This window comes from Pteropus vampyrus, unplaced genomic scaffold (genome assembly GCF_000151845.1).
Source record: "Pteropus vampyrus isolate Shadow unplaced genomic scaffold, Pvam_2.0 Scaffold7, whole genome shotgun sequence".
Lineage (NCBI taxonomy): Eukaryota > Metazoa > Chordata > Mammalia > Chiroptera > Pteropodidae > Pteropus > Pteropus vampyrus.
The window spans coordinates 13,657,441-13,669,974 of NW_011888788.1; the positions used below are offsets into that span (position 1 = coordinate 13,657,441).

At 39.7% G+C, this 12,534-nt stretch overlaps 1 protein-coding gene across 3 annotated transcripts in view; it reads left to right on the forward strand.

The window, feature by feature from the left end:
- KAT14 (lysine acetyltransferase 14) overlaps window positions 1–7,789 on the forward strand; it is a 30,209-nt gene extending 22,420 nt beyond the window's left edge. For all 3 annotated transcript variants that reach the window (XM_023537557.1, XM_011370586.2, XM_023537558.1), the window contains 4 exons: window positions 1,472–1,608; window positions 2,585–2,760; window positions 4,079–4,269; window positions 6,795–7,789. In XM_023537557.1, coding sequence (XP_023393325.1) covers window positions 1,472–1,608; window positions 2,585–2,760; window positions 4,079–4,269; window positions 6,795–6,968 — 678 coding nt within the window. In that variant the 3' untranslated portion in view covers window positions 6,969–7,789. The remainder of the gene's footprint in view (window positions 1–1,471; window positions 1,609–2,584; window positions 2,761–4,078; window positions 4,270–6,794) is intronic.
- Window positions 7,790–12,534: the final 4,745 nt, after the last annotated feature.

Sequence of the window (12,534 nt, forward strand, 5' to 3'; positions counted from 1 at the left end):
TCTTGAAACATTAACCAGATAGTCTTTCCTGGTCTATTGGTTCAATGGCTGGTGTTTTGGTTATCTGTTGCTGCATTGCAAACCATCCCAAAATTACTATTTAATATTTCTTCTGATTCTGTGGGTTGACCAGGCTGACCCGGGTGGTTCTTTTGTGGCTGCATTCAGCTGGGAGCAGGGTCAAGACTGGAATGAACAGGATGGCTTCTCTTCCTCCAGAGCCTGTCTCTGTGTGACCTCTAGTCACTCAGTGGTCCAGCCTGGACACCATGGCCGCTGAACTCAAAAGTGGGAAAAAGTGGAAGCTGCCAGTTCTCTTAAGGCCTGGGATCAAAAGTCCCAGAGTGTTGCCTCTGCCACTTTCTCATGGTCAGAGCCTGTCACAGGCCCACCCAGATTCAAGGAGAAGGGAAATTGACTCTGCATTTCGATCTGAGAAGCCACGTGTACCTAGAGAGATGCGGGAACAAGTATGGAGTCAAGTTTGGAAACTATATACCACAGCTTTCAATTTTACTCTGAAACTTATTTGAAAGTCCTGGAAGAATTTCAAAGTTGACCTTTGAAAGTTTTGTTGTCCAGTTTGGGAAAGTAATGAGAGCAAATTATAAAAGAAGGAATTTTTGCTCTTCTTCCAACAAAGTTATTTCTAGGCTAGGAGCAAACTGATTCTATAAAAACAACTCAAGTTTCTAAACTTTATCCAGCTTTTGGCAAACTACTTTATAAATGTGCCTTTTAATCTTCCATCTGAGCTCTTTGCTATAAAACCTTAATTGCACATGTTCTGTTACTACATGACTGAGGGCCCTGGAGCAGCACTCACTGAGCAGCAGATCTCTCCAATTGGGCTCCTGGGGTGAAACCCACCAGTTCAGTTAGGAAACCTGCCTAAGGAGCAAAGACCACATCCTCACTGAATCTCTAGCAGGGCCTCTCCACTATCGTGATTTGTTTTAAGAATGATCATCTACATCAGTCCTACTTTTGTCAAATTTACTCATTTCAATAAAGACATATTTTAATAAATCCATATACAATTACACCAAAAATGGGCCCCCATGGCTGTGTGCATAACAAACTACTCATAAAACATGACCCATGTTACCTATATGCCACCTAGTGACTGTTAATATTTGATGAATGGACTGATGGTGTTCTATAGACAAAGTGAAACCTAGAGAAGCTGTAAATTCAGTACTCAATCAAATATTTAAATGGTTTTAAACATTTTAAAATAAACATTTTTAAATTATTTTGATTTTAAACTGTTAAAACCATGATTAGTTTTGCATATCTAATTTTATGCAAAGTTACCTATGAAATTTTGTTCAAACTTGAGCTTTCCAAATACATAATGTAAAAAGACCTTTCTGACACATAAAATGTCATGAGTACTAATTATCTGTGGAAATTAAACCAATCCTTTGAGTAATTTTATTTTTGTATGAACAATGTTTCATTCTCATAGACTGCCTTGCCATCCAGGAAAGGATTTCGGCACCAAACCACCAAGTTTTTGTATCGTTTGGTGGGATCAGAAGATTTAGCCGTGGACCAAAGTATTGTCAGCCCTTACACTTCTCGGATCTTGAAACCATACATCAGGTACACAGAGAAAGCTGTGATGCTGAGTGTATCATGAGAAGTAATGTTTGTAGTTTCTGCTCCCCCATCCCTCTGTTAGAGTGAATAAATACTGAAACCTGTGAGCAGGTGCTGATAAGAACTGGGTCTGTGCTCTGTGTTCAGTCTCAGCCTTGGCCTGTTTCAGGTGTACTTTTTTGCATAAAGGATGGTCCTTTGATACAAACATAAAAAAGCAAGGATAAGTTAACTCTTAGATTTCATTAGGATGATCATACTTGTTTTGTTTTAAATTTTAAAGTTGTATGTATTTAGTAATCTGTGAAATAAAAAAAATGGGAGCAATTGTCTAAATCAGGCCTGTATCTAGGCTGCATGTTGGGACAGTTTCTAATGAGTCTAGGCTGTGCTGTGGAAGCTGAGCTGAAGAGAGAGGCCCCCAGTGCTGTCCTGGCTGTGACCGACAGAGCACGTAGTCTTAGTTGACCATCTGTGCTCTGTAGCTCCATAGTCACCTGACCCTCCTTCCCCACACTGCCACCCAGGCAGACATGTGGAAAGGCAGTATGTGAGCCTGCTTCAGTTCCCCTGGTGTCTGGTGCCCCTCAGCTGCCCTAGCAGGACTGGACCTTCCCTGTCCTGGTCTCTGTCCTTGTTAGAGCACTCAGAGGGCTAAATTAGGAAGGTGTGTCTGTTTCCTTACTCTGACCATAAGACTGACCAGCTTGAGTAGAGTTTCTGGCGGGTGCAAAGGGGTTTGATCTGACAAATATTAATAGAGTGAATTTTAAATTCATACCAGAAAAGTATTGTAGCTGTTATCAAGCTAGCTGCCATATAAATTAGTGCAAATTAGTTCAAAATTTCGAAGAGTTTGTGTGAATCAAATTGCTAGGAATAATATTGGTTTGTTTGTTTTCTTACTTGAATTTATTTATTTATTTATTGACTTGAATTTATTTATTTATTTATTTATTTATTTTCTGTGGTACTGGAGGCGTGATTATGAAACAAAGCCACCCAAACTGCAACTCCTGTCACAGATTCGTTCCCATCTGCACAGAAGTGACCCTCATTGGATGCCGGAGCCTGATGCACCTCTTGATTACTGCTACGTCCGGCCAAATCACATCCCAACGATAAACTCTATGTGTCAGGAGTTTTTCTGGCCTGGTATGTCCCCCCACCCCAAACTGGGCAGATCAGTTTTCTGTATAGTTCACCTTAGTAATTTTTAAAATTAGTGTATGCCATGTGACCCTAAAACCTTTACTCATATAATCTCATTCAGTTTGTTTCTACTTAACATAGAAATATTAAACTATAAAAACCTCTTTTTTCCTAAGATCAAGAAGAAGCCTACAATTAAAGTAATAAACAGTGTTTTTATTTCTCTTTCCTGTTTGTCTCTGCTTCCAGAATAAAAGATTCATCCTGTTTGCTTCCGCATATGTTTAGATACCAGGTAATGTCTATCAGCCATACACAGACTGGTAGCTGGGACGTTTGGATACTTTTGGATGCTTAATAATTCTGTATACTTTGTTTATTTAGCTATTCCTTAGAGTGTTAGTACAGCCAAAAGGTGTTGTTAAAAAGCCAAATACCCCAATCACAGACTTTGAAAGTAAGAGTAAACTCAATATGATTTGTTGTTAACATACTGTCTCTAAAGACCAAAGCCATCAATTAAAGGAACACATTTTCATTGCTAAATATAAACACATTGTTTGCGGATCTGCTTTATTGTTCTGCTTTGAGATGTAAAGGAAATAATGTGTGTCTTCCAGATGTTAGGTAAAATTTCATCAGGATGAGAGCTTTGTCATCTTTATTGTCTGATAATCATGTAACTGCCTGTGGTGCCAGAGTTGTGCTCACTCTTTTGGGAATGTATAGGGGCTGAAAGGAACATTCTGGGAGCATTTACTACTTCCTGCCCTTACACTAGGTGCTTCCATACATTATGCAAGGGAATCATTTTTATTTAATCTTTTTATTGTAAAATGTAGCATTTGTACAAAAGAGCTTATAAATTGAATATGTCTGAGGTAAAGAATACAATGATATGGATACTCTCATGAGATTTTTACCCAAAATCTATCAGGTCTAGGTACACTCTCATTATAAGCATTGTAGAAGCTGAGGCTGAGACATTTAGAGATGTGCTTGCTGATACACGTGGCCAAAGAGGCTGAGTTCAAAGCCAGGTGTGTCCAGTTCTGCAGCTGTGCACTCTCTACTACCCACCCTATTTTGCTTCTCTCCTTTTAACATATGTATTTAGGAAAAAAATGTTAAATTTTTTATTTTCTAAAATTCACTTTTAATGATCTGGATGTATGGTGTCTATAGTAATATCTTTGTCTCATTTTTTTGTTTTGTTTTTTTCTTAGCATGCAGGTGTAGCTGTAAGTACAGACTCAACAGCTTGGCGTTCATTAATTCCAAAAGGCATATGGTTTGAATCTCCAATTGTCTCTTTCTTTAGGTATTGACCTGTCTGAGTGCCTGCAGTACCCAGACTTCAGTGTTGTCGTTCTGTATAAAAAAGTCATCATTGCCTTTGGTTTCATGGTTCCCGATGTGAAGTACAACGAAGCTTATATTTCATTTCTGTTTGTTCATCCTGAATGGAGAAGAGCAGGGATCGCAACTTTCATGATTTATCATCTGATTCAGGTATTTTGTCTGTGCTCATCACCTACCCACTTTATTCTGGGCTTTTCAGAAAGACTTGTAGGAGGTGAAGCTGAGCAGGGCCCTCCCAGCACTGCCCAGTGGAATGTGAGACCAAGTGAAAGAAGGCCAAGCACCATCATTCATGAGTTTATTAAAACATAGAGACCAAAACGTTTGCACCTCTAAAATAAGATTACTGTTCAGATCCAGGTTTTAAAGAAGCCAGTTTTTGAACACATGTAGTAAATAAAATGATAAAATACCAAAAGTGAGAGCCTGAAGCACTTGTATTATCCATATTGGTAATGCTGCTGCTCTTAGAAGCAGCACCACCAGACTCTGAGAAGTGGAAGTAGAACTGTGATTTTTAGTTTTTTAATTATTTTTAAACATTTTAGCTAAACTGTTATCAATCAGTGGTACATATTCTGTTATTGCTGATTGTTTTTACTATCCCTGTATAAGCTGGTATGAATCTTCTAAGACTTGATTCTCATATCGAATTATAATTCATCCTTTGTTACATCTGTGAAGAAAATATACCACGTATTTATATACTAACATCAGAAAAACATTCAAGGATTTTTTTTTTCTCCCAGAATTTTTCTGATAATTTTTATTTATAAATTATTTGATATGGATAATTTTGTTATTGGTCGATTCCTTTTTTGTTTTTTAGATTCTTTTTCGTTATTGACATACAACATTGATTTAGTTTCAGCTGTACAACATAGTAATTTAATTTTTATATATATTGTGAAATGATTACAATAAGTATAGTTAACATCCATCACCACACATAGTTACAAAACATCATTTTTCTTATGATGAGACTTTTTAAGATTTACTCTTTTAAAGCAACTATCAAATATGCAATACCATATTATTAACTGTAGTTGCCATGCTGTACATAACATCCTGTGACTTATTTATTTCATAACTGGAAGTTAATACCTTTTGATTCCCTTAACCCATTTTGCCCACTTTCCACCCCTCACCTCTGGCAAGACTAGTCTGTTTTCTATAAGCTTGGTTTTTTAGGATTCTTTTTAAATAGAGGATGGAGATGATAAAACATTTTTTCCCAATTTTTAATGAAACTTGCTCAATAATTCCCAAGTATTGGCAGGAACCTTGAGAACCATTTTCCTAGAAATTGCTTTCGTCTCTCTTCCCTTGGCAGTTAATATGTGCTACCTTGTGTTGTCTTGAACTGAGACCTTCTCGGTTATTTCTACTGTGTCCCCTCTTTTCTCTGCCTCACTCATCTCACAGAATTGACCTCTACTGTATGGTCATTCTCCTGTCCTAGCAGAACACCTACAGGATTTCTGCCTTTCCCTTCACTGGCTAAGGCTTGAGAGCAGAGCAGGGAAGACAGTTGATGTGTGTGCCTGACACAAGGCCAGGCCCAGTCTGTCCTCACAGAAAGTTTCCTAGGTGGGAGGAGGAGTGTTATTCTTTGAATGCGAGTTACCTGGAACACAGCCAGACATATATTTCAGGCCCAGACACAGTCAGTAGTACTGGGTGATGGCCGTGGTCAGACTGCATAAAGAACACTAGGCTCACCCCACAAAATTAGTTTTATACACACTCATAACACATTCTTATCCTTGGTATACTAGTAGTACTATCTTAGCCTAAAAATGCCTTTGGATGAAGAATGTGAATTAAGCAGAGAAAAGAAGGTAGCTGTCTACCTTTGACAGTGTTCTTAAATAGAGGCCTTGGGAAATGATGAGCTGTACAATCTCAAGAACCCTATCAACCTCCACACTTCAGTGCCTTCCTCATTAAAAAGAAGTTCTATATATGACTTTTGGGGCATTTTATTCTGTGTAGCTAATTAAAGAATCTAAAGACTTGCCTTAGATTGGTAGAACCATTATTACTCTTTTCCCCTAGGATTGGGCCGATGCTAAATATAGATAGATCTCTCAGTTCTGAGAATTGAATTCCATCAGGTAGGGAGGAATGGGAGGTGGACTTTGGAGTTCAGAAGGTCTATATAGACTCTTCCGGTATTATAATTAAAGTCTTAATATTTAATATCTGGCCACATAATTTAACATATTTCTAGTAGGTCTAGGAAGGCAATTGTTACAATTCCCTTACAGGATAACATTTAGTTTTTAAAAGCAGAACATCTCGTTTGCTGTTTCTTCAAGATTGTCATAGTGTTTGATATTGCTATGTATGACATATTTAAATGTAATTGAATTATAAATAATATAGTTGACAATAAAATATCCCCCTTGGCCCTTTGCTTCAGAAATGAGAAAGAACACTCAGCATACCATCAGTTTCCTTAGTCTTGATGAATGTTTTCATGAATGTTTTGATCAGCACAATGTCATTCAGTTTTCAGCAGTTGCTAGGTGTTGCAATGTGTCAACTTCAGTTCCTGCCTTCTTTAGTTTCCATAACTACCTACCTACCTACCCTTAAAAGAGTTTCTTCACCTACTCATTTTCCCTCAGGCTTTCTCCTTTTCATCTTGTATTTTTCCACTCTTTTGGCAGACCTGCATGGGCAAGGATGTAACCCTTCACGTCTCAGCAAGCAACCCCGCTATGCTGCTGTACCAGAAGTTTGGATTCAAGACTGAGGAATACGTTTTAGATTTTTATGATAAGTATTACCCCTTGGAGAGCACAGAGTGTAAACATGCATTCTTTCTGAGGCTCCGACGCTGATGCGAGTTGAATAAGAGACAGATCTTCACATAAACCTTATTCATTTCACTGTGGGTTCTAACCTTCTGGGATTAGACATTCATTCAGACTTCTCAACTGAGATGAGAAAAGAGGTAGGCAGTGGAATGAATATTGAGCAGCCCTTCACTGAAATCACTGTCCAGTCCTTTCTGAAGAGGCCTTCGACCCACATCTTGGGACTCTACAGTTAACTAAAGCTGAAAGATGCTGCTATCCTCTTTCCCTCCAAACTGACACTCTGGGTGAGGGAGAATCTGTCTGTCCTAATTTAAAGGATGAGCAAACGTGATTGCTATTAAAGATTCATGCAGTGCCCGAGAGGCACCCTCCTGTTCTGGAATGATGAGAGATTATGAGAGTACTACATAAAGGGATGTCAACCCTTTTCCCAGCTTCAATGTGTTATCATTGAACCCAGCAGGACTTCTGGGGAACTGAGATTCTGTTGTCTCTCTTTGACTTTGGTCACTGTCAGAAGAAACTAAATGTGTCTACACATCACTTTACTAGTGCTATTGTTAGCATCTCCCACCAGGGTCTTGGCCTAAGAGTAGAGCGTCTCATTGTCCTTGTGCATGTGAAGTTGGTTTGGGGTTGGAGGGGCTGAGCAACCTGCATTTATATTGTGCCACTAGATGAAGCTGTGCAGTGATGGAAGAAGAACCAGCCATGGACAGATCTGTACTGTCTGCAGGACTAGGCTGTTTGGAGATGGACTGTCCATTGGGATATTTTGGATCCAGCAGGAGCATTTCCTAAAGTGTTAGATGTTCTCAAATAAAAATCTTTCCGTGTAACAACCTCTGGCCATCGCTTCAGTCTAATCAGTTTGCTTTCAAACTCTCTTTAATTAAGCACAGTGGTTCTTCACTTTTGGGGACATAGATCCTTTTGAGAATCCAAAGAAAGCCGAATACTCTCTAGAAAACTGTGCACGTTTAAATTGGATCAGAGATCTGTGGACCACAAGTTAAGAACCTCTGCTCTAGAGACTGTGCTTAGAGCTCACTCGAATCCCTTTGTTCAAGGAGAATGTGTCACGCTTCTACGTGAAGACAATTTGGAAGTTGTTCTGTCTCTTGTCTCTGTTAACCAGGTTCAGGGCTGCCGTGCCAGTTTTGTCCTGCCCAGCACTTGGCTCAGTGCTGGATACATAGAACAACTCTGCTGCCAAGTTCCCCAAAGCAGTGATGGCTCATGTGCAGCGAACAAGTCCTCAGGACTCCTATCACCTTCCTCCCCTTCCAGAGAGCTAAACCAGCACTTCCCAGCCTTGTTCTGCAAGGACCCAACAGAGTGGGTAGGACCAGCTATTACCTGACATGCACTCATGTCCTTTAAGGTTTTTTAAAATTACAAGTATGTTTTATTTTACTCTTTGAATATATCTGTTCTAATGTTAAAATAATGGATTTTTTCACCCCAAAGCTTTAGGTAGCATTGGAAGATGGGCAGTTTGAGCCTCTGCTGATACAAGCCCTTGTAGTGCATGGATGTGCAACTCAGAGCTGCCGTCTCATTCTTTTCCTCAGTGATGATACTCAAGGGTTTCAAGACAGACCTGTCTTCTTTTTGAATGACACCTTTTAATTCGTGTCATGTTGAGAGAATTTTGAGATAAAGATGAGTGTCAGCTGAAAAGCAAACATACTACTAAGAAGTTCACATTTAGTCAAAATGTCTAGTATTCTAGTTAAACCGAGTATGGCTAAAGGCTACATTAAAGTAAAAGCTACTTCCAACAAAAGACATTAGGTTCCAAGTGGAATGAAAAGCAAAGTCCCCATCTCAGAGATTCTTGGAAAAGCAAGAATGGTTGACGTCTTAGGCCTCTGGGGCTTAAAACCTTAGGCAGTAGCCTTGTGTCTCTGAGGAGCAGCAGAACAGCACTTGGAATTTCTAGAGCCAGCAGGTTGGGTTGAGTGAAAACCCCAAAGCCATAAGACATTGAGTAGACACATACTAGGTTATAAAAATACAAAAATAATAGCAGCTATCACTTCTGAGCTCTTAATTCTCCCAAAGACTCCATGAGATTTTGCTTTAATGGCCTCTATTTTATGGAAGAGAAAACTGAGGCTTGAGAGTTTGAGTAACTGTGCCCAAGGGCATGCAGATAGAAAGCAGAGGACAGCAACCCCATCTAGGCTAGTACTGCCTCTGTGCTGACCCCTCTGTCTGTCTGCAGGTCTGTGAAATGGAGGAGGAGCTCTCCCTGAGACCAACGGGTCTTCTTTGGTCCCTGCATGGTGACCTGTGATTCAGTGCTAAGCCACTCACTTCCCGCACTCACTACTTGGACCTCCCACCTTCTGAGCGTGGGGGTATTTCTTTGCAGATCTCCCAAATCAGGGTTCATAAACTGAGGTGGTTGTGTGCAAAGGCAAGTAAGTGAGAGTGTAAGAGTATGAATGTTTTGGGGGGAAGGAGGTCTGAAGCTCCATCAGATACAGACATTCAAAAGGTGTGTGAGCCAAAAAGTAACAAACCCTGTTCAGATTGGAAGAGGGAACTTTATAGAGCCAGCCAAGTGATTGTGACAAAGGTTCAAAAGGAATGACTCAGCAAACAATACCTTTAAAATGCTTTGTTTTTAATTTTGACAAAATTTTAGGCTTGACAGAAAAGTTGCAAAAGAGGACAAAGAATTCCCAGATACCTTTTATCCCAATTCCCTAAATGTTAATATTTTACTCATTTGCCTTTCTCTTCCTTGCTCTCTTTACATACGTGTACACACACACTTACGTGCTTTTTTCTGAACTATTTAAAAGTAAGTTGCAAATATAATGCCCCTTTACCCTTAATATTTTGGTGTGCATTTCCAAAAGCAAGGACTGTTCTCACCTAGCCACAGAACAATGATTGAATCAAGGATGTTAATATTGCCACCTATAGACCTATAGACCTAATTCAGATTTCACTAATTGTTCTAATACTGCCCTTTAGAGCAAAAGAAGTCCAAGATCAAGTGTTGAATTCAGTTTTCATGCTTCTCTAGTCTCCTACAACCTGAAGCTGCACTGGTCTTTGTTAGTGTACACATTTTTAAGGAGGACTGGCTACTTGATTTGCAGAATGTCCCAGAACTTTCGGGGGTATCTGCTTTTTCCTCCTGTTGGGAGTTCTGTTAGGCACATTGGCAAGAATACCATAACATGATCCTGAGTTCTCTCGGCACATCATTTAGGAAAGCACATACTGTCCACTAGTCCCATTTCAGGAAAAGTTAACTTTGATCTACTCTTTGCAACTAAGTATTCAGTGGGGAGGTTTACTGAGAAGACGTAAATATCATGTTAGCCTTCAAACTTTCCACCACTAGGTTTAGCATTCAAACTATGTCCTTTTAGCTTTTTAGATGTGAAGAAAGCTGTCCAGGCTTCCTTGAGGAAGCAGCTTTTGGAGCTGGGTCAGCAATGCCCTGTTCTTTTGTTGTGGTGCATGGAGCACTGAGCTCAAGGAGGGCCCGGGTACATTAAGTAGGTCATATCTGTCCCCCTTCAGTAAAATGCTGCCAAGTCTTCCCACATTCCCTCTGCCGCTGCAGGAGCATAGCAGCAGTGTCATGGGAAGGTGAGGGACTTCATTCTGGGGCCAGTCACTCAATGCCTTGTAGGTTGTACATCTCAACATTTACCAGAACTTTCTGATGACAAAAAGAATACCTAGTGCTACATAAGAAACCACCACAAAAATCTAGTGGCTAAACACCATATCAGTTTATTTTCTCTTGGATTCTGTTGATTTTCTGGGTGGTTCTCTTTAGATGGTGCCAGCTGGGCACAGGGGCAACTGTCATCACCTGGGAGCTCAGCTGGAGGTACTGGCCAGGGTCTTGGTTCTCTCCCAAGTGGGCTTCTCCACTTGGACTGCATGATGACTGGGTTCCAAGAAGGAACATCTTTCCAATATTCCAAGAGAACAAACCCCAGTTGCTTATCAAGCCTTTGCTTGTGACGTGCTTACTACTGACTCATTGGCAAGAGCCAGTCACATGGTCAAGCTTCTAGTCCATGTGGGAGGGCTTCACAGGGACAAATACTAGGATATGTGGCTCATGAGGGAGGCCGCCAAACTATAGTCAAACACAAAAGGCCATTATAGAAAAGTCATCCGACATTCTAATACTTAGTTGGCAGCTGCCCAGCTTGGAATAGTTCCCCTTTGGGGCATCTGGGTGGTCTGTAGCTGGTGGACACCTCATCCATGCTAGGAACATTTGTAAGAGTACCACTACTGGCCATAGTGCAGGAGCTCTGGAGTGGCCGTGGTCTTTTATTTGTTTCTGGGCCAGTCTTAGGAATGGACCAGGAAGGGTGAGACATTTGTAGATAGACTTGAGGTGAGAGGCTTCTTCATGAGGCCTGGCTGTGATTCCTCCTCAGAATCTGGAATGACCTCCCCTTACATCCATCCTATTCTTAGAATAAGTTGCTTCTCCCCACTTTTAAAGTTTTATCGAAATATAATTTATGTACTATAAAATTCACTAATTTTAAGTGTATAATTCAGTGATTTTTAGTAGGTTATTAGAGTTGTGCAACCATCACCCAGTCCAGTGTTAGAACATAGGGCCAAAAAGATCCCTGGTACTCATTTGCAGTCCTTGCTCCTACCTTCAGCCCTAGGCAACCACTGATTTGTTTGCTGTCAATAGATTTGCCTTTTCTAGACATAACATGTCAAATGACTATTTTTTGCTTTACCTCAAGTTAGTTTCTATTACCAGCTACCAAAGAGGTTTCTCTAACCCAGCAGAGCCAGTCACTTTAGATATTTTGGTATAAAGCTTCCAAAGCCTTTTGTTTTATGTGCAAACGCATGCCATTGCATGTACCAACTTTTTTCCATATACTAATGTTTAAAATAAACTGTGATCACACTGTATATCTTGTTCTACATCTTTTTTCTATTTTTTCTTTAAGTGATCACAAATAGCATTCCCATTTATCAAACATTTTAAAAATATGTATGATAGGATTGCATTTCATTAAGGAGTATAATATAAGGAGTATAACAAATCCCCCTTGTTTTCAGTTTTTCTATTGTAAACAATACTGTATTGAAATTTCTTGAAGCTAAATCTGGATATATATCTATGACTGTTTCTTTAGAATACATTCCTAGAAGTAGAATTGCTGGATTAAAGGAGATACACCATCCTGAGGTGCAATCAATAGTAATCATAATAATGCCTATTGTTTACTGAGTGTTTCTCATGTGCAGGCACTGTTCTAAAAACCTTGAACAACTCAGATATGCATCTAAATCTCTCAACAGCTCAGTGAGGTGGGTACTATTCTGATTTTCATTTTTCCTAGTGGGAAAAAAAACTGAGGCACAGAGAAATTAATAACTTGCCCAAAATGTCACAGCTAGTAACTGGCACAGCCTAACTAACGGTCTGGCTCCAGAACCTTTACTTTAACCACAAAAAATGTTTTTATATTATTTATATAATTCAACCCATTGTACTATATCTACCATTCCTACTTTTGTTTTGAATAGACAATTTGTGGGATTCAAGATGAAATTCCAGAGC